This window comes from Salminus brasiliensis, chromosome 25, assembly GCF_030463535.1.
Source record: "Salminus brasiliensis chromosome 25, fSalBra1.hap2, whole genome shotgun sequence".
NCBI lineage: Eukaryota > Metazoa > Chordata > Actinopteri > Characiformes > Bryconidae > Salminus > Salminus brasiliensis.
In genome coordinates, this window is record NC_132902.1 from 1,298,488 (window position 1) to 1,324,294 (window position 25,807).

The 25,807-nt window shown below is 44.4% G+C and overlaps 2 protein-coding genes across 2 annotated transcripts; both read left to right on the forward strand.

The window, feature by feature from the left end:
• The first annotated feature begins 1,456 nt into the window (after positions 1–1,456).
• gcga (glucagon a) lies at positions 1,457–9,563 on the forward strand. Its single transcript, XM_072671462.1, has 6 exons — positions 1,457–1,517; positions 1,707–1,803; positions 2,045–2,200; positions 4,318–4,434; positions 8,240–8,380; positions 9,310–9,563. The coding sequence occupies exons 2-6, from the start codon at positions 1,715–1,717 to the stop codon at positions 9,323–9,325; spliced, it is 519 nt and encodes a 172-aa protein (XP_072527563.1). The 5' UTR covers positions 1,457–1,517; positions 1,707–1,714; the 3' UTR covers positions 9,326–9,563.
• Positions 9,564–12,724: 3,161 nt separating this feature from the next.
• On the forward strand, positions 12,725–25,231 carry pcyt2 (phosphate cytidylyltransferase 2, ethanolamine). Its single transcript, XM_072671582.1, has 13 exons — positions 12,725–12,955; positions 14,413–14,501; positions 14,645–14,806; positions 15,479–15,545; positions 15,701–15,785; positions 16,008–16,049; positions 16,536–16,674; positions 16,824–16,906; positions 18,770–18,847; positions 20,543–20,608; positions 20,701–20,766; positions 21,121–21,209; positions 21,502–25,231. Exons 1-13 carry the CDS (start codon positions 12,852–12,854, stop codon positions 21,611–21,613), a joined length of 1,182 nt encoding a protein of 393 aa, XP_072527683.1. The 5' UTR covers positions 12,725–12,851; the 3' UTR covers positions 21,614–25,231.
• The last annotated feature ends 576 nt before the right edge of the window (positions 25,232–25,807 follow it).

Consider the following 25,807-nt stretch of genomic DNA (forward strand, 5'->3'; position numbering starts at 1 on the left):
AATCATAAAATATCTCATTCACCACTATGGTGTGGACTAAAAAAAATAAAACTAACACTTTCTGCAAGTCTGAATGAGCTTCAAGTGAGAAACTATTTATATAAAATGTGTTCAAAATTACATGATGCAAATATAACTTTTACATTTTGGACATTTTAGTGCAACCACTTTAAGTTAAGTTTGTAATTGGCTATATTTCTAGCAAACCGCTTACTCACACATGATGACATAAACTAAATTTGATAATATTTTGAATATATTAGCCTATACTGTACCTCATTTTACTTGTAGGTATTTATTACTTTTTAATTGTAAACATATGTAATTTGTATTTACATACTTATACTTGTATTTTTGCACATATTAAGTAACCTTCAGTGCTACAATTCTGCATTAAGTACATTACATTCAGTATTAAGTAAATGCACCTAAATACATTTAACAATAAAGTTTGGTATTTTAGTGCAATTATTACGTTTTTGGTTTGAGTATAAACTTCAGAGCTAATTTACTCGTTTTTTTATCTAGGATTATTTAAAATATATTGTTTTATATAATGATATACTTTCTAAAATAATGTTTTAAATGCAGAAAGTACATTTTTAAATAGTGTAGTAAATAATATTTATTTAATAATTTTTACACTATGTAATGTAAGTACATTCGCAATACAAGTATGGCAGTGAAGGGTTAATCAGTTCAGTTTAATTTATATAAAATTTATTTTTGAAAAACAACAGAAAATACATTCTACCTTGCATTTATTTAATTAACTGTAAAAGAACATCATTTTTAGACACTACTGTAAGTGCATTTGCAATATATTGAGGGGTTAATTTATTAAATTCTTCTATTGTTAATATTTCATATAAAGTTATATAATTTTATATGAAGAAATATCTCTATATATACTAAACTCTGACATATTTTCATACAATTTATTATTTAAAATCTGTACTTTACGTTAGTTAAGTCACGTTAAGTTACTGTGTGCTTGCTTTTTGCGGATGGTCCACGCTGACCGGTTAATAATCAAATAACCGTCCCGGAAATTTCCGTATCGGCGCGACGTTCCCTACGCAGGACGATAAGGTCCTGCCTCAGTGCAGTGTAAAGTGCTGATTGCCCCTCGGCGGGGCTCTACAGTAGCACTTCATCTTGTTTTTCTCTCTCTTTATTTGCCAGGATGGCATCCTGCTTTCCAACACCTCTTAAAGACACCTCTTATCTCCGCTGCGTCTTCCTCCTCTAAACAAACACAAAGCTGCGGTTTCACCCGGCTGGGTAATGGATTGGTACTAATGAATGAGTTTTAACGCGTGCACTGCCGCACGTATAGCGTGTGTGTGTGTGTGTGAATGAGGGGGGTGGGCTGCTGTCAGGGCTGGTCCATCTGTCTGACACCACTATAAGAGAGGGAGGCCGAAAGTGAAAAGGCCAGAAAGAGACGGGCGAGAGCAGCAGAAGGGAGTCAAAGGAGCTCGTAAACACACACACACACACTCGTCGGCGCACCGGTGAGTGGCGGGGAGCTTCTACACACTCCTCCTACACGCAGTCTGGACCCATCCAGACTTGTGGGCTGGTGTAGCGCAGGGTTAGGGTGGACAACTGACCTCAGAGCAGGAGATGTGTTGTTTGGTGAAGAGCATCAGGCTGATAGTAAGGCGCTTGGCTTCACTCTGTTCTGTCTCTGTGTGACGCAGGTAGAAAGATGAAAGGCACGCACTTCTTCGCTGGACTTCTCCTGCTTCTCGTCTTCATCCACAGCAGCCTGGAGCTGCCCCTACAAGATGCCACAAGGTGAGTCAGAGAGAGAGGTTTTACACTCGTGAAAATGTCGAATCTATCAAATGTTAAGAAATCAGGGCAGATTTGAAAAAATCGAACTTTCAGTGCAGGATTAATGAACAGTAATAATAAAAGAAATACGGAACCTTTTCCGACGCCCTGAGGATCCTAGAGGCAGTCTTTAACGGTTAGAATTCGTCTGCAATGGTCTTCTCTGTGAGCTCTCGTATAACGACGGCGGGTGTGTCTGCAGCTCAGAGACAGAAGCACGGGTTTGGGAGGAGAGGAAAGATTTCCCGCTGGTGAAGAGGCATTCGGAGGGCACCTTCTCCAACGACTACAGCAAATATCTGGAGACACAGCGGGCGCAGGACTTCGTTCAGTGGCTGATGAACTCCAAGAGAAGCGGGTGAGTGCAGACGGACAGCGGAGGGCTTCTGTGTTTCGAATGTAAAAGGCATTTTTTAATTCATTTAGGCACATTTGCAAATATATATATATACATATATAATATTATATAACAGTAGTTTTATAGAGAAGCAAACAGTTGTAATGAACTTGTATTTAAATTTAATGTGAAGAGATCTCTTTTTGGGACCATTTATCATGTTTTTTTTTTAATTAAAACACAGATATGCGATATAAATTTAAGCCTTACTTCCAATCCTGATAAACATGAATATTTTATATTGTGTGTGTATATATATAACATGTAGTTATATATTTTGGAGTGTTTTATTTGAATATTCACCATGATTTATTCTTTTTTTTACACATATGTAATACAAATGAAAGCCTTTGTGGAACAGACATAATTACTTCCAATCCCGATGAAAATCTTTAAGATTTCTGATGACTTCTTCAAATTTTAGTTTCAGATCATAGATCATTTTCAGTTTAATCGGACACCAGAAATCTCTCAGTCTCCATTGTTGCATTTGGTGGTCCTAATTTTCAATGAACAAGTCTAATTCCGCAACCATGATGGCAACAGCTTTGATTTCGTGTTCAGAATTAGTTGGGTTTGTTGCGTGTATTATTCTGTTTTCTCGCTTAATAACGCAATTTCTTAATCTCTCATTTACTGTTCTGTAAAAAAAAGAGGCACAGAACAAATCTGCACAGAATTACTAACACGTTAATTAGGTTTGGTAAAAGATTATGTTCAGCTCACTCCATTTTCTATTCATTTGCAACCACTTAAACCACTTCTGTTTAAATCAAGTAAACTAAAAGTTCCTTTTTTTTGCGCTGTTGAATGGTTTTCGATTTGTGATCTAACAAATGCAGCCTACATTTTTAAACTTAGAAATATAGCTATATGTACTGTGTGGAAATAACACACTGGTATTTTATTTGTACTAATTAAATAAAACAGTAATAAGGAATAAAAATACAGCGCATCCAACAATAAAGGCAGCCCAGTGGATCGTTTATACGGCAATAGAAATTACGGTGCTGCACAGAGATACACGGATACTGATTTTTAAATGGGTTAAAGAGGCAATCTCCAAATACTACGCGTGAATTAGTTGGTAGAGTTAATGTTCAAGAAATATTTATGAAAAAAATATATATGATGAAAGTAACCTGTCTTAATTGTAGGACTTCACTCCCCAGGTTTACTCTTAGACTGCAATATTACTTTTTTTTTCTTTTTTTTTTTACATAATTTAAATCCTCATTTATCATATTTGAAACATTTTTTTTTGAGACCATTGCAACATCAGTGTGATAATTCAAGTAACAAACCTAAATTATCATTAAATAATATATAAATAATACCAATAATATATATGCAATTAATTAAATGTGTATTGATTACATAAATAAAAAACATTTTATAAAAAAAATAATATTTAAAATTATTTTATTTACAAATTAATCAGATCCTCATCAGAGTTCTGTGTGCCATTTGTTTGAGTTTGTTTAGAAACCAGCTGCTTTGAGGAATATATTTCTGATCAAATAAAAAAGTCCTTATAAATATAAAATATTATATTATTATAAATATAATATATATATATTTAAAATTATATATAATAATAAAAGCGTTCTTTAATGAGATTTTTTTATTGATCAATTCTGCCAATTGTTTGATGGCGCTTCAAAGGGTTAACAGGTGCATAGTTTGGGGGATGCAGAGTCATCAGCTTCGTACATTTCTACTTACTGTCATAATCTATAAACGATTAGCCTGCAGACTTATTGAGTAAGCTAGTAACACATCAATAAAACCAATTTGTGGCCACGACTTAGTAAGGTGTGGGAACAAGATCTTGTCTTACTAAGTCATGGCCACAACTTAGGATCTTATTCCCACAGCTTACTAAATGGGTCTAACTTGTGGCCCCCACTTAGTTTTATTTATGGGGGATGTTGCCAAGGAGTTTTAGTGGTTGACATGCTGTGTGTTTTACCCTTTGTGCCCTCATGAAACGCTGAATGTGTGATTGGTCACATCTGAAACGTAACTGGTACCTGATTTCACGCACCATCTCTTCCTCCTCCTCCTCGTCTCCGCAGCAGCCCGGTCCGGCGCCACGCCGACGGCACCTACACCAGCGATGTCAGCGCCTACCTGCAGGACCAGGCAGCTAAAGACTTCATCGCCTGGCTAAAGAACGGACAGCCCAAACAAGAGTAGGCATCCCCATCGTCGCCCGTTCCTCACCAACAGTGCCTTACGGAGAGAGCAGAGAGACATAGAGAGGAAATATATTAGAGAGAGAGAGAGAGAGAGAGCGCAATACTCCTCACCAAATAAACCTAACCTTCTGCTTGGTTTGTTCGTTTTGCTCCAGCCTGAATCTTTTTAACGACTCTGTCCTAACCCTGCTGAAACTTACCCGTGCTAATAAACCTGTGCGCTGTGTTACTGGCCTTCTCCAGTTTCTGCTACTGATCTCTTCTTGGGGTTTGCGAGTCTCTGGCTTTGGGAGCTTTCCCTCAAACATGACGCTTACGCAAGAATGCAGGAATGCTCCTGGCTTCTCTTTTGGGTTTTATGGCTTCTGGGTTCTCTTTTGGGTTTTGGGGGTTCTCACACACACTATTCTCCAGCACTGTGCTACCTCTGCACTGACTTATCTATGCCCCGCCCACAAAATACTGGTTGCTGGACTGGACAAGCTTTACAGAAGACTGGGTAAGACTCCTGTTCCAAACTAAAAAGCTGAGACTGTAGCTCCGCCTCCAGCCCAAGCTTATGTCACTCCCTGTTCACCCCTGCTCACCTCATGGGACTAGAATCGGGACGGTATCCGGATGTGGACTTCAGCCACATGTTACTGCAGTTCTGGTTGTACTGGGAGGAGTTTAGGTTTTAATGGGAGGGGTTTAGGTTGAGCTGGGAGGGGTTTAGGTTGAGCTGGGAGGGGGTTCGGTTTTAATGGGAGGGATTTAGGTTGTAAAGGGAAGAGTTCTGGTTGTACTGGGAGGGGTTTAGGTTGTAAGGGGAAGAGTTCTGGTTGTACTGGGAGGGGTTTAGGTTGTGCTGGGAGGGTTTTATTTTTTTAATAGGAGGGGTTAGGTTGCAGTGGGAGGGGTTTAGGTTGTAAGGGGAAGAGTTCTGGTTGTACTGGGAGGGGTTTAGGTTGTAAGGGGAAGAGTTCTGGTTGTACTGGGAGGGGTTTAGGTTGTAAGGGGATGAGTTCTGGTTGTACTGGGAGGGGTTTAGGTTGTGCTGGGAGGGTTTTATTTTTTAATTGGAGGGGTTAAGTTGCAGTGGGAGGGGTTTAGGTTGTAATGGGGGGGTTATGTTGCAGTGGGAGGGGTTTAGGTTGTAAGGGGAAGAGTTCTGGTTGTACTGGGAGGGGTTTAGGTTGTGCTAGAAGGGGGTTAGGTCGTGCTGGGAGGGGTTTTGGTTGTAAGGGGAGGGGTTGTTATAAGGGGAGGGGTTTAGGTTGTACTTGGGGGGTCATACTGGGAGGGATTTATGTTGTAATGGGAGGGGTGTAGGTTGGTTTTGGTTGTGCTGGGACTGATTCTGGTCAAACTGGTGGGGTTTTGGTGGTACTAGGAGGCCTTTAGCTTGTGCTGGGAAGGATTTTAGTTGTGCTGGGAGGGGGTTCGGTTTTAATTGGAGGGTTTTAGGTTGCGCTGGGAGGGGGTTCGGTTTTAATTGGAGGGTTTTAGGTTGCGCTGGGAGGGGGTTCGGTTTTAATGGGAGGGGTTTAGGTTGTGCTGGGAGGGTTTTATTTTTTAATGGGAGGGGTTTAGGTTGTGCTGGGAGGGTTTTATTTTTTAATGGGAGGGGTTTAGGTTGTGCTGGGAGGGTTTTATTTTTTAATGGGAGGGGTTTAGGTTGTGCTGGGAGGGTTTTATTTTTTAATGGGAGGGGGTTAGGTTGCGCTGGGAGGGGGTTCGGTTTTAATAGGAGGGATTTAGGTTTTAAGGGTTCTGGTTGTACTGGGAGGGGTTTAGGTTGTGCTAGAATGGGGTTAGGTCGTGCTGGGAGGGGTTTTGGTTGTAAGGGGAGGGGTTTGGTTGTACTAGGAGGGGGGTTGGTTGTGCTGGGACTGATTCTGGTCAAACTGGTGGGGTTTTAGTGGTACTAGGAGGCCTTTAGCTTGTTCTGGGAGGGGTTTAGGTTGTAATGGGGGGGTTATGTTGCGCTGGGAGGGGTTTAGGTTTTAAGGGGAAGAGTTCTGGTTGTACTGGGAGGGGTCATACTAGGAGGGATTTATGTTGTAATGGGAGGGGTGTAGGTTGCAGTGGGAGGGGTTTAGGTTGTAAGGGGAAGAGTTCTGGTTGTACTGGGAGGGGTTTAGGTTGTGCTAGAAGGGGGTTAGGTCATACTGGGAGGGATTTATGTTGTAAGGGGAGGGGTTTAGGTTGTGCTAGAAGGGGGTTAGGTCGTGCTGGGAGGGGTTTTGGTTGTAAGGGGAGGGGTTGTTATAAGGGGAGGGGTTTAGGTTGTACTTGGGGGGTCATACTGGGAGGGATTTATGTTGTAATGGGAGGAGTGTAGGTTGGTTTTGGTTGTGCTGGGACTGATTCTGGTCAAACCGGTGGGGTTTTGGTGGTACTAGGAGGCCTTTAGCTTGTGCTGGGAAGGATTTTAGTTGTACTGGGAGGGGTTTTGGTCGTACTGGGAGGTATTTGGCTGTGCTGGGAGGGGTTCTGGTCATACTGGTGGTGTTTAGGCTGTGCTAGGAGGGGTTTTGGTCGTACTGGGAGGTATTTGGCTGTGCTGGGAGGGGTTCTGGTCATACTGGTGGTGTTTAGGCTGTGCTAGGAGGGGTTTTGGTCGTACTGGGAGGTATTTGGCTGTGCTGGGAGGGGTTCTGGTCATACTGGTGGTGTTTAGGCTGTGCTAGGAGGGGTTTTGGTCGTACTGGGAGGTATTTGGCTGTGCTGGGAGGGGTTCTGGTCATACTGGTGGTGTTTAGGCTGTGCTAGGAGGGGTTTTGGTCGTACTGGGAGGTATTTGGCTGTGCTGGGAGGGGTTCTGGTCATACTGGTGGTGTTTAGGCTGTGCTAGGAGGGGTTTTGGTCCTTTGCTTGCTCCTCCCTCCTTCTCCCTTAATGTTCATGGTTAAGGTGCACCTAACCTCCACCTGCTATACGCCCCCACTGCTGCGACGGCGGCTTGGTAAACTGCAGGACAAAGCGATTGGCAGTACGGCATTGTGGGAAATGTACCTAACAAGCATCCAGAGTTAACATTAATGGTTCAAGCTTGAATCCAGGTTGTCTAAAAGCTGAGGTCTGCGCTACAGTTTCTCATTCCATTTAACAGGATTTCGTCACTTGCGGTCTGTAAAGCTTGTCTAACGTCCCAACAATACAACACATTTGTGGGCGTGGCTTAAAGAGCTCCACAACAACACACAGATTTAGGGCGTTTTCTCACCTGCACTTTCTAATCTGGTTAAATCAGACTCTGGTTTGGTTTGGTTCGGTCCGTTTGGGCAGGTGTGAACACAGCAATCAGACTCGGATGTGTACCAATGCAACCGCACCGAGACCCTTGAGAGGAGGTGGTTTAGTCCAGAACACAGGACCTACTTCCTGTATTTACTTCCTAGCTCCGCCCCAGGCAGGCCTGTCTGACCAATCAGCAGAGAGAATGGTCTCACGCGGTTTGCTGTGGCATGTTCTGGTGCACTTGGATGCAGTGGATTTTTTCCTGTGTGAAAACAAACCAAACCAAACCACGTAAAACAGCTACAGGTGTGAAAACGCTCACCTCATCAGCTCATTTGCATAATTTATCATTCATATTTTTTTAATTTCATGCTGGATCATCAGTGAACCGTGCATGTGAGTTATGTGATATGTCAAAAAAACAAAAAAACAAGCACCAGCCCGGCAAACTCGGAACCTTTGACCTCTACTAGCCAGTGTATCTCAGTGTGCTTACAGTACAGGTGTAGCCACACAGGTGTAGCCTCTGCTCGGTGGCTCTGACTATATGGCCATGTTGTGTTCTGCACATGCTCAGAGGTGCTCGGAAGCGAGGCGCAGACACGATACGCAGGAGACACGTGGACGGGAGCTTCACCAGTGACGTCAACAAGGTGCTAGACAGTATGGCCGCCAAGGAATACCTACAGTGGGTCATGAGCCAGTCATCAGGGACGAGGTAACGCTCATAACATCTCTGCACATTCAAAACTGTACCCAATATTTCGGGCGATTAAGTAACAGCCATTATCAATATATGGGCAAAAGTATTTGGACACCTTCTCATTCCCTGTTTCTTCTAGAATCAAGGGTATTAAAAAGAGTAATGGAGTAATTGTTCACTCTACTGTCCAGAGAAGAAGAAGGATTTCGTACTAGGTTTTGGAGGACGGAGCATTGCTGTGAGGATTTGATTGTATTTAGCAACAAGAGCGTTAGAGAGGGCAGGATGTTGGATGATCATCCCAAAAGTACTGGATGGAGCTCCGTCCATCATTCCAGAGAACACTCTTAGTCCTACGGCTCCACAGCTCAATGCTGGGGGGGGGGCTTTATACCCCTCTAAGCTCCTCTAAGTATTAGGTTTATTAGATTAGGTATATTAGACCCCACAGGATATTCAGATCCCTTCTGCTGGAACTCTACATGAAGATGTGGAGTGCTTGCACCCCTGATGATCGCCGCTTATGGTGTAATTCATAGACTGTGGCATAGACGTTCTGGGGACTCGTCATTTATACCCTTCTCGGCTTAGGAAAGCTGATCTGGGATCAGCTAGGTTCACTTAAGGTGATGAGAGGTGATCTTAGAGCAGTACCTTGACTCTGTGATGCTCGATATGACGAGGTGTTAGCAACCAGGCAGAGGCAATCAGGATCCTCTTGGTTTTTCGTCCAGGCACCAAAAGTGGCAATTATCAGGGGTCCAAGCACTGATGCTCAGGGGTCCAAGCACTGAATTCAAAACGTTTTCTGTGAGGAAATGGAGGATTGATTTGGGATTGTCCACATTTTTGAGGATTGGTGATTTCCTTGGCCTTAACACACCTGAGAAAATGGTGAAAAACACAAAAATCAGCTCACCTCATTACTCTGTCTTTTTTTCCAGTGGCAAACGACACTGAAGGCAGCGGGAAAACCAGAGTGCTTCCTGACCGGACCTGAACTTTTGGATGTTGTTCTCCACCCAGACGGCCTGCAAATCACCAGATCATCACTGAAAGCCATAGTTCTTAGCCAGAGCTGCCACGACGTTTCTAAAAAATTACGATTTTCTTTTTCTTCTCCAATGTTTACCACTGTAACTTGAGCACTGTGACGTAGAAGGGTTATTTATTTTCCACAGATCTGTGGTACGCCATAGAAGACGCTGATGAAAAAGATATTTTTCTATAAATATAAGAGTTTGTTTTCTATATTTATGATAGCGAATATCGAAAGAACATGTTAGAACCTCAGGTAAACGTACTAAACTCTCAGGTCACTGAGTGAGAGATGAAATATGTGGTTATGCCATCACTGTATCAAAATGCCATGCAGTCGGTGCCCTGCTCTGCAAAATAAACGTTTCATGTTCAAGAAGTTCGCTCTGCGTCCGTTACCTCGCCTCGGCCCGGGGGCTTCCTCTTTTACGGCTGCTTCATCGTCTCCTGCGATGGAAATCAGCCAATCAGGTGAAATTCTCAAAAGTGAAATTCTCAAATTATTAGACCCCACAACTGTCTGATTCACCATTAGTGTCGGACACAGGTGGAACCTGGCCTCCACCTTCAATCCCGCCCTGCAGTGATCCGGGGAGCAGAGAGGGGGGGAGGGTCTTGCTCAAGGGACCAACGCTGGCAGCTTGTCGAGCCCGGGTATCGAACCCACAACCCTGTCCCTGTACAACTGAGACACCTCCAGCTCTAGGACTCAGTAGACGGGGCTGTGCGGTTATACAGCTCCACCTAGTGGACTTACTTGGAATTGCACAGTTGAATAAGCCACAAACTCTGAACTTAAATAAATAAAATTAAAAATATCACATATTTGAGACAATATTTCAAATATGATGTTGAAGCATACTCACAGCAGCTGTTTAGAGTATTAGAATCATGATTATTAATATTATAAAATTTTTATTAATTAAACCAAAATTATGTTGCACTTTTCCCCTCAAATATCAGCTTCAGAATTATGACTGTAATAAGAAATAAAGCGACTTTATTAAATAAAGAAAGTATAGAATTTATTATCTAGCTAAGTTCATAACTTAATCGAACTGTTAGCTGTTAGCTATTAGCATTAGACACACGTAGCTAAATTAGCTATAGCTACATGTTTAGCAATATTTGTGAGGTTATTAATGAGTTGTTCGTGTTATTTGAAGTTAATTTAATTACTAAAATAACAAATGACACCTAATTTGCAGAATGTTTGCTAAAATATCCCAGAAAAAGAGAGATTAGTGAGACTAGCTGGGGCTAGCCTAGCCGGCTAGCTAACTTCTCCTCAGCGGTCTGAGCTCGCGCGTTTTCCACGAGAGGCTGAGCGCTCGCGGCTCTAATATATATAAAAATATATAAAATATGTTATTTTTATAAAATTAATTCTCAATATTAGTCTAATAAGTTCAGTCTGATACATGTCTGATTCATTCACGAACTCTGAATCGTCTGAAGCGGCTCTTTTCAGTGAATCAGTAGAACCGATTCAATTGTTCACGAGAGCTGAATAAACCGCTCCTACTGAACCTTCATTGGGACCAGCACTGAACTAACACTGTTATAACCTTTTAAATATGAACTTATTTAATATAAATTAATATAAAGTTACATTATAGTCTGATACAGCTGCAGTAGTGATGACCGATTCTTCAATGAATCGTTCGTCAATAAATTGATCGGACTGAATCAAAGATTCATGAGATGCTGAGCCAGATCTGATTGAACCGCTCTAACTTAACCATCATTAAAGATTAAAACGAGACTAAAACGGTTTATAAACTCTTTACTATTTAATCTATTCAGAATTACACAAAAGTCTGATACCGAGGCAGTAGTGATGTCCGATTCAGAAAAGAATCGTTCCTCTGAACCGGTTATTTTCAACGTATGAACCGATTCAAAGGTTCGTTAACGTCTACACCCTACTTATTTCCCAATGAAGCAAAAACTTAATTAACGCCAAACCAATCACGTGGTGTACCACAGCAACCACACAATATACCCTAGCAACCGCACTGGCAACTATGTGGGATATCATAGAAACCACCTAGGAGTGCATTAAAAGCACCATAGTATCTACTTAGCAACATCTTAGTATCGACCTGCAACCACCTGAAATACCACAACAACCACCTAGCAACATTTTTTATTGTATTGTTTATTATTATTATTATTATTATTATTATTATTATTATTTAAAAGGAAAGAAGTGCACCAACCATGTGGTGTACCGCAGCAACCACCCAAATTACTCTAGCAACCGCACTGGCAACTAAACTAGATATCATAGAAACCACCTAGGAGTACATACACCAGAGCATTCACTTAGCAACATCTTAGCAACCCCCTGAATTACCACTATAACAACCACCCAGCAACACCAAAGCAACATATTTTGCGGTATTGTTTATTATTATTATTATTATTATTACTCAAAAGGAAAGGAGTGCACCAACCATGTGGTGTACCGCAGCAACCACCCAAAGTACTCTAACAACCACCTAGCAACACCAAAGCAACATCTAGTTTTGCTGTATTGATTATGATGATGATGATGATTATTATTATTATTATTATTATTATTATTATTGTTGTTGTTGTTGTTAAGGAGGGTCTTAGGGCTTAGGGCAAGCACTGGGACATGTGTAGGGTGTAGGGCGCAGGGTGTAGGGTGTAGGGTGTAGGGCGCAGGGCGCAGGGTGTAGGGTGTAGGGTGTAGGGTGTAGGGCGCAGGGTGTAGGGTGTAGGGCGCAGGGTGTAGGGCGCAGGGTGTAGGGTGTAGGGCGCAGGGCGCAGGGTGTAGGGTGTAGGGTGTAGGGCGCAGGGTGTAGGGTGTAGGGCGCAGGGTGTAGGGCGCAGGGTGTAGGGCGCAGGGCGCAGGGTGTAGGGCGCAGGGTGTAGGGTGTAGGGTGTAGGGCGCAGGGTGTAGGGTGTAAGGCGCAGGGTGTAGGGTGTAGGGCGCAGGGTGTAGGGCGCAGGGTGTAGGGTGTAGGGTGTAGGGTGTAGGGCGCAGGGTGTAGGGCGCAGGGTGTAGGGTGTAGGGTGTAGGGCGCAAGGTGTAGGGCGCAGGGCGCAGGGTGTAGGGCGCAGGGTGTAGGGCGCAGGGTGTAGGGTGTAGGGCGCAGGGTGTAGGGCGCAGGGTGTAGGGTGTAGGGTGTAGGGTGTAGGGTGTAGGGCGCAGGGTGTAGGGCGCAGGGCGCAGGGTGTAGGGCGCAGGGCGCAGGGTGTAGGGCGCAGGGTGTAGTCATGAGCGCTCCGGAAAGGAGCGCGCCCTCTCCCGGTCCAGCACTGACGTCATGACGCTGTTTCTGTTCTCAGCGAAAGGAGGCGCGTGGGCACGGCGACGCGAGCCCTTTACAGGTCGGCGAACAGGCACCGCACCTACGCTCACACACCGGCCGGATCTCTGCGCGCGCACTGTCTCGGTTCTCCTCGTCGTCCAGAAATGTTGAAGAACGGCCACCACGCGCCCAGCGACAACGGCGGAGAGGCGCGCGAGCGCGCGGCGGAGAAGAGGAAGCGCGCGGTGCGGGTCTGGTGCGACGGCTGGTGAGTTTCAAACAGCGCGGCGGCGGCGGGTTCTCCTGCTGCCCAGCGGGCTATCTAGAACACAGTTATCTAGAACACGGATTATTCAGAACATAAACTGGATTTGAAGCCGGTAGCTGAATCCCCCCCGGACTTCCGACCGTCACACACACACACACACACACACACACACACACACACAGCGCTTGGCTAGCATAGCTAGCTAGCGGCTAAGCTAACTTGACAGATCCTCTGAAGTGGGAGGTCCCGGTCTCTGTGGATACACTACATGGACAAAAGTATTGGGACACCTTCTCAAGGGTATTAAAGAGCTGGTCCTGCTTCTGTTGGAGTCACTGTCTCTACTGTCCAGAGAAGAAGACTTTCTACTAGATCTTTGAAGTTGGAGCATTGCTGTGAGGATTTGATTGATTGTATTCAGTGACAAAATCTAGAGTCATTGAGGTCCCCATCTCCTCCTCCTCCTCCTCATCATCATCATCATCATCGTCCCCAACTCCCCAACTCATCCCATCTAAAAGTACTGGATGGAGCTCCACCACCACCATCGTTCCACTGCTCCACAGCTCCTCAGTGCAGGGGGCTTCATACCCCTCTATACTAGCCCACGCCTGGCAGCATGGAGCCAATAGGGTCATCAGGTTGATCTGCTCCAGATAAGGTGTCCACAAAGTTTTGGACATGTGGTGTAGCTCTCGTTCTTTATGTCCCTGTTACTCAGAGATGATACTGTATAATAATAATAATAATAATAGTAATAGTAATAATAGTCAGAGGAGGAACGGTTCCACAGTGTGCTGGTGGAGGTTCTGCAGCAGTTCTGGTGGAGGTTCTCCACCAAGCTAGACAGCCAGTAGGATCACTGAGAGGAGACCTGTGACCTGTAGTTACCTTTCTGGGAGGATTAGTGGACCGGCCTCCATCTGGGGAGGGTTAGTGGACACACACACACACACACACACACAGCATTGAGCATTGCAGCTGAAGGTTCTACCCACAGATATCCGAACCCTCCTCCTGACCCAAAACAAGATGATCACATGATGATGATGATGATGATTGAGGAGGAACCGTGTCGGACCCTTGTCACACCTGTAGAGCAGGTGTCTGGCTGGCTAGCTAGCTAGCTAGCTAACGGGGCTTTATCTCCTCTGAGGGCTGTTTGATGGGGTGCAGTGCTCCTGGGCTGGTAGACCCAACTGGTGGAACTGGTGGAGCACCAGAAAGGCCTCGTCCCGTCCCTGTGAGGGCGTCCCGGACTGACCCTAAGTTTAGTCTCCGGACGCTAGTCTCCTGGATCTGCCCGTCTCTCCGACTGCGAGGTGCTATTAATATCCCGCATAGTGAACATAATGTCCAGGGTAGGGCAGATGAGGAAACAGCAAGGCATCGTGGGTATTTGAGTGTGTTGTTTATCTCTCTCTCTCTCTCTCTCTCTCTCTCTCTCGCTCTCTCAGCTATGACATGGTCCACTACGGTCACTCCAACCAGCTGCGGCAGGCCAAGGCCATGGGAGATTACCTGGTGGTGGGAGTTCACACAGACGGTAAGGGAAGTCCCACAGGTGTGTGGGCGTGGCTTCTCCACACCTGGGTGGTGAGTGAGTGAGTGAGTCCTATAGGTGTTGTAATGGTTTAACACTCTCTCTCTCTCTCTCTCTCTCTATATGTCTCTGTGTCTCTCTCTCAGAGGAGATAGCCAAGCACAAAGGCCCGCCGGTGTTCACCCAGGAGGAGCGCTACAAGATGGTCCGGGCGATAAAGTGGGTGGACGAGATCGTAGAGGGCGCTCCCTACGTCACCACGCTGGAGACGCTCGACAAATACAACTGCGATTTCTGCGTGCACGGAGGTGAGCCGGAGCCACGGCCCCCGAGGGCCCGCCGACCCGATTAAAGCCCTCGCCCGATCCCGTCCAATCGCCACGTTAGCACTGCACGCGTCAATCAGCCGCACTCGCCCGAAACCACGCTCCTACTAGTTAGCCTCAGAGGCTCCGCCCACACTTAGACTGTCTAGTGTGCCGCAGCCACTAAAATCTCAGTTCTGATTGGCTGGTGCAGGTCAGCGTGTCGGGTGGCTGGGGGTGGAGAATCGAGGCTGTGAACCAGCTGAACCGGGAATGCGTGTTAATTAGCGGGTGTTTCCCGAAGCCTGTTGTAACTCGGGTTCTGTGTGGACATGCTTCCAAATTTCAACCTGTTCAGCCTTAAGCCTCTGTGCTGTCCCGAACGAGGCGCTCCCGTCTGTGCTGTCCCGAACGAGGCGCTCCCGTCTGTGCTGTCCCGAACGAGGCGCTCCCGTCTGTGCTGTCCCGATCTGTCCTAAGCCCCAGTCGGGGCAAGTCCTATTCAGGCCCTTTTGATGCCCCAGTTAGAGCCTCCGGTCATTTGCTGTCCCGGGCAGGGCATCCTATGACCACAGGGGAAGTCCCTCTTCCTTTGCGCCCACTTTACCATGATGAGCAGCTCTGTTTGACCACAGTCTTGTGTGTGTGTGTGTGTGTGTGTGTGTGTTTTATCAGATGACATCACGCTAACAGTGGACGGGAAAGACACGTATGAAGAGGTCAAGCGTATGGAGCGGTACAGGTGAGGGCACAGCACACACACACACACACACAGGTGTGCATGTAGTGGGCTGAGAATGGGCCACGCCTGAAGTGTGTTTGGTTTTTAATCGTGTGTGTGTGTGTGTGTGTGTGTGTGTGTGTGTGTGTGTGTGTGTGTGTGTGTGTGTTCTGCAGGGAGTGTCGGCGCACTCAGGGTGTGTCAACCACAGACCTTGTGGGCCGTATGTTGCTGATGACAAAAGCTCATCACACCAACATGGTGAGTAACAGGCGTGTGTGTGTGTGTGTGTCTGTGTGTGTGTGTGTGTGTCTGTAATAAATAAATAATAAAAATAAATAAATAAGTATAAGTTACTTGCGTAATCTGAGTGGTCATAATGTTTTGGCTCATTGCTGTATTTCCCTTTTATCTCTCTCTCTCTCTCTCTCTCTCTCTCTCTCTCTCTCTCTCTCTCTTTCTCTCTCTCTCTCTCTCTCTCAGGATAACTCGGACTACCAGCAGCATGCAGACAACTTTGGGAAGGTGAGTTTGGATGATGACTCAAAGTGGCCACCAGAGGTCGCTCAGTACCTGCGTGTACACTACATGTCCAAAAGTTTGTGGACACCCCACTGTAATAAACGCATTCAGCTATTTGAAATTGCACCCACTGCTGACACAGATGTGCAAATGCACACGCAGCTTGTCTTGACCCTGTAGAGAAGCACTGCCAATAGAATAGGACGCTAGCTATTGGCTCCATGCTGCCTACCAATGCCAGACGTGGGCTAGAGGGGTATATCGCTGAATGCAGTCAATCAAATCCTCACAGCAATGCTCCTCCTCCAAAATCTCTGGACGGTAGAGTCAGTTAGTTCAACAAAAGCAGGATTGACTCTTTTTATTAGTCTTGATTTCATAGGAAACTCTGAAATGAATGAGCAGGTGTCCCAATACTTTTGTCCATATGTGGTGTGATTTGAATAGTGTGAAATAAACCATTTGCTCCTTTTTTTTTTCCCTCCTCAGGGTCCTAAAGGCCACAGTCCCTGGACGGGAGTGTCTCAGTTCCTCCAGACGTCTCAGAAGATCATCCAGTTCGCCTCAGGGAAAGAGCCCCTGCCTGGAGACACCATCATCTACGTCGCCGGGGCCTTCGACCTCTTCCGTATCCTCCTGTCCGAGTCCGTTTGCTTGTTGACCGTCTTGAGGGTGTTCCACCGAGCAGAACTCCTCAATAAGCTGCTGTGTGTGTGTGTGTGTGTGTGTGTGTGTGTGTCCATTCAGTGTTTAGCCTTGACTCTCTCTGTCTGTTAGACATTGGCCATGTGGACTTCCTGGAGACCGTGTTCAAACAGGCCGAGAGGCCGTACGTCATCGTGGGACTGCACTTTGATCAGGTGTGTGAAAAAACACACACACACACACACACACACAGGTTGGTCAGCATAACAGACCTGTGGACTGGTATGCTCTGCCCCTCAATGCTGGGGGGCTTTATACCCCTCTAGCCCACTCCTGGCATTATTAGGCAGCATGGAGCCAATAGGGTCATCAGGTTAATCTAATCCAGAGGGTCCTATTCTATTGGCAGTACTTTAGGTTGACCTTGGACTCTGTAGATTTGGTATTATTTGTTCTCAGACTTTTCTTGGACTCGGACTTGCCCTTAACTGTATTTGAACTCTGGCTGGTCTTGGACTTTAGCATTTGGAGTCGGGCTTGTCTCGGAATTGATAGAACCTGTAATTGGACACCATAGGTTTGATATTATTTGTACTCAGACTTGACTTGGACTTGGACACGTCTTGGACTCAGACTTGTCTTGGGTCTGATTGTATTTGTACTCGGACACGTCTTGGACTTTGACTTGTCTTGGGTCTGATGGTATTTGTCCTCAGACTTGTCTTGGGTCCGATTGTATTTGTACTCGGACACGTCTTTGACTCAGGCTTGTCTTGGACTCAGACTTGTCTTGGTTCTGATGGTATTTGTCCTCAGACATGTCTTGGACTCAGACTTGTCTTGGTTCTGATGGTATTTGTCCTCAGACATGTCTTGGACTCAGACTTGTCTTGGTTCTGATGGTATTTGTCCTCAGACATGTCTTGGACTCAGACTTGTCTTGGACTCAGACTTGTCTTGGTTCTGATGGTATTTGTCCTCAGACATGTCTTGGACTCAGACTTGTCTTGGACTCAGACTTGTCTTGGTTCTGATGGTATTTGTCCTCAGACATGTCTTGGACTCAGACTTGTCTTGGTTCTGATGGTATTTGTCCTCAGACTTGTCTTGGACTCAGACTTGTCTTGGTTCTGATGGTATTTGTCCTCAGACATGTCTTGGACTCAGACTTGTCTTGGTTCTGATGGTATTTGTCCTCAGACATGTCTTGGACTCGGACTTGTCTTGGGTCTGATGGTATTTGTACTTGGGGGCCTGTCTTAGGTCTGATTGTGTTTGTATTGTGTCTTGTTTTGGTCTCTGGTGGACAGCAGTTGTACTTGGACTTCATAGTATTTGGACTCTGCCTTGCCTTTGGGTCTGATGGTATTTGTACTCTGACTTGTCTTGGACTCGGACTTGTCTTGGGTCTGATGGTGGTATTTGGACTCGGACGTGTCCAGTTAGCCGTTTGAATGGTAAATCTGCCTCCTTCGTTCAGCGTTCTTTAACCGCTGTTGAAATCCAAGTACTTCGAAAACCATATTCTCATAGAATTTATTACAAAAACAACACACACACACACACACACACACACACACACACACACACACACACACACCCCTCTAGACTCCTGTTTGGCTGCCTGCAGGGCTCCAGGAGGGCACATGTGTTTTAGGTTTAGCAGACATAACTAGGCTGTAAGTGAGATTATGGCTCATTCCTTTCTCAGTCTCTGGATGTTTCTGGCCGTGTTTCGCCTCCACATGAATTCCACCTCAGATAAAAGCCTCCCAGAGCTGCTAAAGAGGGTCCAGCACTGGTACACACACACACACACACACACACACACACACACACACACACACACACACACACACACACACACACACACACGAGGGCCTGCCTGTTGGAGGAGCGTGCAGTCTGTGGTCTGAGGTTACGCTAGCTTGTTTATTATGATGACCTCCGCAGTTTCACCTTCACACACTTCTCCCTCTTACCTCGGTTTTGCGCTGGAGCTGTGAGGCTGACGTAGCTCGCAGGCAGCAGAGCTGTCTGTGGAGTAATGATTGACAGGCCTGTGGTATTCGTTACAGGAAGTGAATCGCTACAAAGGGAAGAACTACCCCATCATGAACATCCATGAGAGAACCCTGAGTGTGCTGGCCTGCCGGGTGAGTTACAGCAGTCCATATACACACACACACACACACACACACACACACACACACACTGTTCACAGGCTGTATATGATTATTTTACACATTCATTCATAAATTAATTCATTAGTTCATTATTCATTAGTTTCACAGTAATGATTCATAGTTAGTAGTGAATCAGTTGTAGGAGGTTCTGAATAATAGACATGGTAAGGAATGATTCATAGTGGTTAGTGAATCATTTGTAGTAGGTACTAATTGATTTATAGAGGGTAGCATAGATAAGTACTGAATCAATTGTAGTCGGTTCTGAATAATAATGGGTCATAGCAGGTACTGAATCAAGTCCTGAATGATTCATAGTGGTTAGTGGATCATTTGTTGTAGGTAATGAATGATTCATAGGTGGTATTGAATGATTCGTAGTATATAGTGAATGATTCATAGTAAGCACTGACTGATTCATAGTATACACTGAATGATTCATAGTATGCGCTGAATAAATAATAGTATACACTGAATGATTCCTAGGTGGTAGTGAATGATTCGTAGGAGGAACTAAATGATTCATAGTATACACTGAATGATTTATAGGTGGTACTGAATGATTCATGGTATACACTGAATTATTTGTAGGTGGTACTGAATGATTCATAGTATACACTGAATGACTCCTAGTAGGTACTGAATGATTTGTAGTATACACTAAATGATTTATAGATGGTACTGAATGATTCATAGTAGGTATAAAATGATTCATAGGTGGTACTGAATGATTTGTAGTATACACTAAATGATTTATAGATGGTACTGAATGATTCATAGTAGGTATAAAATGATTCATAGGTGGTACTGAATGATTTTTAGGTGGTACTGAATGATTCGTAGTATACACTGAATGATTTAGAAGTGGTACTTAATGATTCATGGTTTTCGCTGAATAAATAATAGTATACACTGAATAACTCCTAGCTGGTAGTGAATGATTCATAGGAGGAACTAAATGATTCATAGTATACACTGAATGATTCGTAGTATACACTGAATGATTCATAGGTGGTACTGATTGATTCATAGCATACACTGAATGATTCATAGGTGGTACGGATTGATTTGTAGTATTCACTGAATTATTTATCAAAAGTCCTGAATAATATGCAGTTAATCTGCACCGTCTCCTCCAGCCTTCAGGACACATCACATATTCCTACCCATTATCTCTTTCGGCCGTGTGTTACTCAATGTTTCTGTCCTTTTTCATCACACACACACACACACACACACACACACACACACACACACACACACACACCCCATAGGACTATGGACCAGTGTCCTGAGAGAGGTGCAGTCATGGAGAAGAAGAAAACAGTGTTCGAGACGAGCTGTTTTGTACCGTCGTCTTAATTAGAACCAGCACACACACACACACACACACACACACCCCGCTTAATGTAACTAACAAGTAATGGAAGCTTGTGGTCACCAATAAGCATTGGGTAATCCAGTTATCCATGTTTATGGATAGAAGTGCGGAGAGTGTGAGGATGACTAAGGCCTGCAGTTAGCATCGTGCTAATCGGTGTACTTAAACTTTCATTACTAATTAGCGGCATTAGCCTCATAGCTAATAAAACAATAACTCTGACTTGTATAATGCTCTTCATCTGTTCCTGACTCTCTCTCGCTCTCTCTCTCTCTCTCTCTCAGTATGTGTCGGAAGTCGTGATCGGGGCCCCGTACGCCGTGCACAGCGACCTCCTGGATCATTTTAAGGTGCAGTCAGACGCTCGGCGCCTCTGAAAGCCTTCACGCTCTACAGTCTTCCTCAGTTGTAAGCGTTTGATTGACGTGCTGTCATCCCGCAGGTGGACCTGGTGTGTCACGGTCAGACGGAGGTGTTCCCGGACAAGGACGGCGCCGACCCCTACGCTGTGAGTTTGTCCAACAAATGTTTGTGGACACCCCTTCTAATGAATGCATTATTCAGCTGCTAGACGTCGCCCCCGTTGCTCACACAGATGTGCAAATTTTTTGCTTTCTGGAATGATGGATGTTTGGGATGAATGCAATCAAATCCTCACAGCAATGTGCCTCCAAAATCTATTAGAAAGGCAGTAGAGACGGTTACTCCAACAAAAGCAGGAGAATCTCTCTTTTTTTTTTTTTTTTTTTTTTTTTTTTTTAATGCCCTTGATTTCAGAAGAAACAGTGAATGAGCAGGTGTCCCAATACTTTTGTCCATGCATATCTTGTTTGTTATTTATTGGTGTCAATGCTGTAAACAGGAGCCGAAAAAGAGAGGAATCTTCCGTATCATCGACAGCGAGAATGGCCTCACGACCGACGACATTGTGCAGAGAATAATCGAGAACAGGTGTGTGTGTGTGTGTGTGTCCTCCTTAAGCCAATCAGAACAGAGATATTTACATGTTTACGCTTTAAAGGCACGATCACTAAAAAAAAAAAAAAACATGTTTAATTCCAAGGGCTAAACACAGTAAAATAGTGATGTAACCGTAAGGTAAACATGAGTGGTGACTGTTTTTTTCGTGAGTTAAACAATATCGTCAGCAGAGAGAAAACGAATCCAACACATAAACAAGAAGGAGAAATATTGCGTATCGCCCCTTTAAATGCTGCCACAGTAACGTCCTCTGTCCCCTCAGGCTGCTTTTCGAGGCGAGGAATCAGAAGAAAGAAGCCAAGGAGATGGCGGTGATCGAGGCCTTGAAGCGTAGGGAGGACGAAGAGAAGAGCCAAGCAGCCGCCCATCAGTGACGGGTGGACGGACGGACGGACAGCAAAAACGGACACGACCGAGAAAAAAAACAAAAAAAAAAAAAACAAGGGCTTGACCAGAACAGCACTGGTTCACCTCCTCTCTCCCTCTCTGTCCTTCTATCCTCTCCTCTCACTGGGTCTAATGCTGAGGACCCGGTAGCGTCAGTCCCGCCCACACTGTACACTGTACTGCAAAGCAGCCCAATAAGGTCCTCGTCCGGTAATGGGGGTGTAGAGCGAGAGTCTCAGCCTACCTGAGGAGGGGGGTGGGGTGGGAAACAGCGATATGTAAATTTGTTTATCTGGACAGTGAGTGTTTGTTTATCAGCATAAATTAGCTTAAATAACATTCGTTATTTAAAATGGACTTTTTTTTTCGTGCTAATGCTAATGCCCTTTTTGGTAAGGGTTCTTTGTAGTACCGAAGGAGGTTCTTTGACTAGGCAGAACCCTATTGGACAATCTACGCTCTTTAAAAAAAAGACTATGGTTCTAATGTAGAACCATGGCAACTTACAAGAACCCTGAAAAATGGGTATTGAAAAGTGCAGTCCCTTAATGCTTACTTACCATAAGCCCCGCCCACTTAACGTACGCGCACCATCATTCGTGGAAACGAACGCAAGCAACTTGTGAGAGACCCTTGATTAGCTAGGCTAATGCTAACTGCGTGGTGTCCATACGCTTCCATTATTTGTTGGCTACATTAGCTTTGTAGCTAATGTGGTGATTTCGTTGTTTGTTATTTTTGCTAAAACAATCGTTTTAATCGTTTTAAATGAGGTTGTAAAGTTTTACAAATTCGTACATCGGCTGGAGGAGAAGCTAATTAGCACGGCCCGAGTGCTTTTAACCAGCAACCTACATGGCTACAACTGACCTGTCTGACAGAAATACACGACACTTTCTATTCAATAAAAGGTTGTTGTTGTTTTTGTTGTTGTTTATTGTGAAGTTGTTGTGTGTTTTACTAGCAAAAACTCACGCACTGCCCAGATAAACTGTTTTGAACAATTTTGAAATTAAGAAATTTCATCAGGCCAGTGCTGTAGCTACAATCGTCTTTGCTAGCATGCTAGTTTAGCTTCGCTAAATGGACAAAACCTCTGTTGGGCTGCTTTGAAAGTTGGAAATTCAAGGTTTTTACTTCAGAATAGTTTGGACACTTCTTGTTGATGGCGGCTGCCCGTCATGGCTATTTTGATACCTGTTAAATGGGTAGAAACGCACACTTTAGTCTCTCGGTCGGAGAGGTTTGTTAAATTCACTGTTTGTTTTGTTTTTGTTGTTGTTTTTCCTTCACTTCCTTCCGTCATTTCCGCTGTATTTTAATGTTTTAATTCTGTGAACAGTTCGTACACACTTTTCTGAGAGAAAAACGCCTCTTTTAGCCCCTTTTTTTGCTGTTTTTGCTAGTCAGTTAGCACATTTGGGTGTGCGATGCATGCTAATACCGTTATTTTTGTGTAACAGTGGCTACAGATTTAAGAATTTACAAGCTTACAGGATTTCCCGTCTCACCTTAAGTGTAGTCGAAAGATTAAGACGTGTTCGGTGTCTGAAGTTTGGCTTCTTTAGTTTTGCGTTCGAGCTACGAAGCTAATGAAGCTAACAAATAGCAGAAACTTGCAACTTGCGAATTAGCATCGTCCGAACTGAGCAACTAAACCATTACGTTTTTGACTCTCTACGTCTATATTTACAAATGAACAAAATTGATTGACTCAGTGCAGGTAGCACAATGCTACAATTGCAAATGCTAAACAGCTTGTCTTACGTACGTTCAAGTTTTCACCCTTTTCCGAGATGTGTTTTGGTTTTTCGGGGGTTGAAAATGGCTTATTTAGGTTTGAGCTCGAGCTACGAGGCTAATGGAGCTAATGTTTGGAGGTGTAGCTAACGTGTCCTTAGCTATGTACTATACTTTTATACATTCTAGAAAGACAACAGTGAGCGATACTGTGTCAGAAAGCACATTAGCGAGACTATTCATGTAGTCTGTGATAATATAAACGTGTGGTTAGCTTCGTGCTAATTTGTAGCTAGCTGTGAGTTTCTGCTACTTGTTAGCTACCTAGCACTACAGAAGCGAACTTCATACACCGAATGTGTCTTGGCTGACCGACTGCATACGAGGGGAGATTTATTTAACATGGCTGGCTAGCTACAGCTAGCATAACTTCATTCGCATCTGGGTGTTTTTTCCGGTTCGGTATCCGAGAAATGTAACTGATGTTCTTGTTTCCTGCATCCGTCTTTCTCCTCAGCTCTCGTCCACCGTAACCAAAGACTGTTCTTAAAGCTTTGACCTTTGACGTGGTACTCAGGTGTTTTAGATGCTAGGCTAATAAGTTGTAATGGCTTCCCAACGACATCGCTACCTTTTTAAATGAGCAACACCAGCATTTATTTATCTCCAAATGTTTATTCGTAGAGGAAATTGTTTAATTGCCTTCCCTAAATATTCGGGGAAGTGTGTAGTTTCGGAAATTAGCCTAGTTCCTCTTTAGCGGTTTTGCTACATTTGCTACATAACGTCATTGCAGATATCAGGAACTGCTCATCTGAATGGAAGGTGGCGTCTTGGCAGCTGAAGCTCGACACTGATGATGGCAACAGCGTTCCAGTTCAGTTTCAACAGATGGGCTAGACAATCGTCAGTTTTACGAGGCTAACGTAGCTGACGTAGCAGAAACTAGCAGAAAATTCCCATGTATCGGTGTTGTCGAAACTACATCGCTAGATATTAAAATTTTGGGAATACGTTCACATTATTTCCAAAATTATCTGTGAAAATGGACAAATTGCAAAGAAACATGCAGCTAGCACAATGCTAACTACCGGCTACCGACGCCGAACACACTTTTTCCCCTCAGTGTGTTTGAAATGTCGTCTGATATTTTCAAGAAATCAAAGAAACTGGGAGAATTGTCCTCTCTCCTTACCCGTAGCTAGTCAAGTAGCCATGACGTGTTTGGCGTCTTGGCTAATCGAAGCTAACAGTTACCGCCTTGTACAATGCTAGGCTAAAGTTACCTTAGTTATACATCTGGCTATGCTAGCATGTTACCTCAGCAATTTTTACTGCGATGTTCACCTTGCTAAGGCAGCGTAGTGGTACTAAGTTACCAAGTCAACGTCACGTAACTAAGCTAACAGTTAGCAGAAAAAAAACATAAAGCTAACTTTATCACTAAATACATTAGAATATGAGGTAATGTTGTGTAGAAATGTTGACTAACTGGGTTTACGCATTAAGTTAGCATAATGCTAACCAAATTGAAGCTTATTTGGGCTAGTTTTACATGATGGATTTGGACAGATCCTGTCCAGGTAGCATTGTAGATGTCCGCTACGTTAGCCTCGTAGCTCCAGGGTAAAACAAACCTCAGACGCTAATCATTTCTTTGTGCTGAATTATTCTTTTTCAATTATTAATTGATAATTAGTGAATTAAATAGCTTGATTGTGGCTAACTCCTAGCTTGGTGGGAAGGTACTTTGGGACAACTGTCCTGTCCACCGATGGCGAATGTCCCTGACCCTGTCGCGTTATCACACCACATGACTTCCTGCTGATCCCATAAACGCACCAATAAACCATCTACCTGTCTAACCATGTGACTGCTTTCTCGTGACGAATGCGAGTGCTAGCGTTATGCTCTCCAGCTTGTAAATCTTTGACCACCAGGAACGTTCCACTCGCAGAACCTCCAGACCTCGACTGACCACCTAGTGCAAAGTGCAGCGTCACCAGCACTGAACTAGCTAAATACCTTAGCAACCACCTGAAATAGCTTAGCAACCTACTAGAATCACCTTAGCATCATAGCAGTCTACTTAAGAACCAGCATGAAACACTAGCAAACCACTGAAATTACATAGCAACCACCTGGGACATCTTGGCAACCACCCTAGTAACCAGCAAGAAGCACCTTAGAAACACCTTTAGCAAACACATGATATAACACCCATCTGACCTACCTTTGAAAGAACCAGGGACACCATAGCAACAACCTAGAAACCACTTGAAATACCATAGTATCCCACCATAGTAACCAGCAAGAAACACCATAGAAGCCCATACAAATAACATAACAGCTGTAGTACCCACCAAGCACCAGGATAGTCTTAGTAACGGCCTGAAATACCATAGCATCCACCCTAGTAACCAGCCAGAAGCACCATAGAA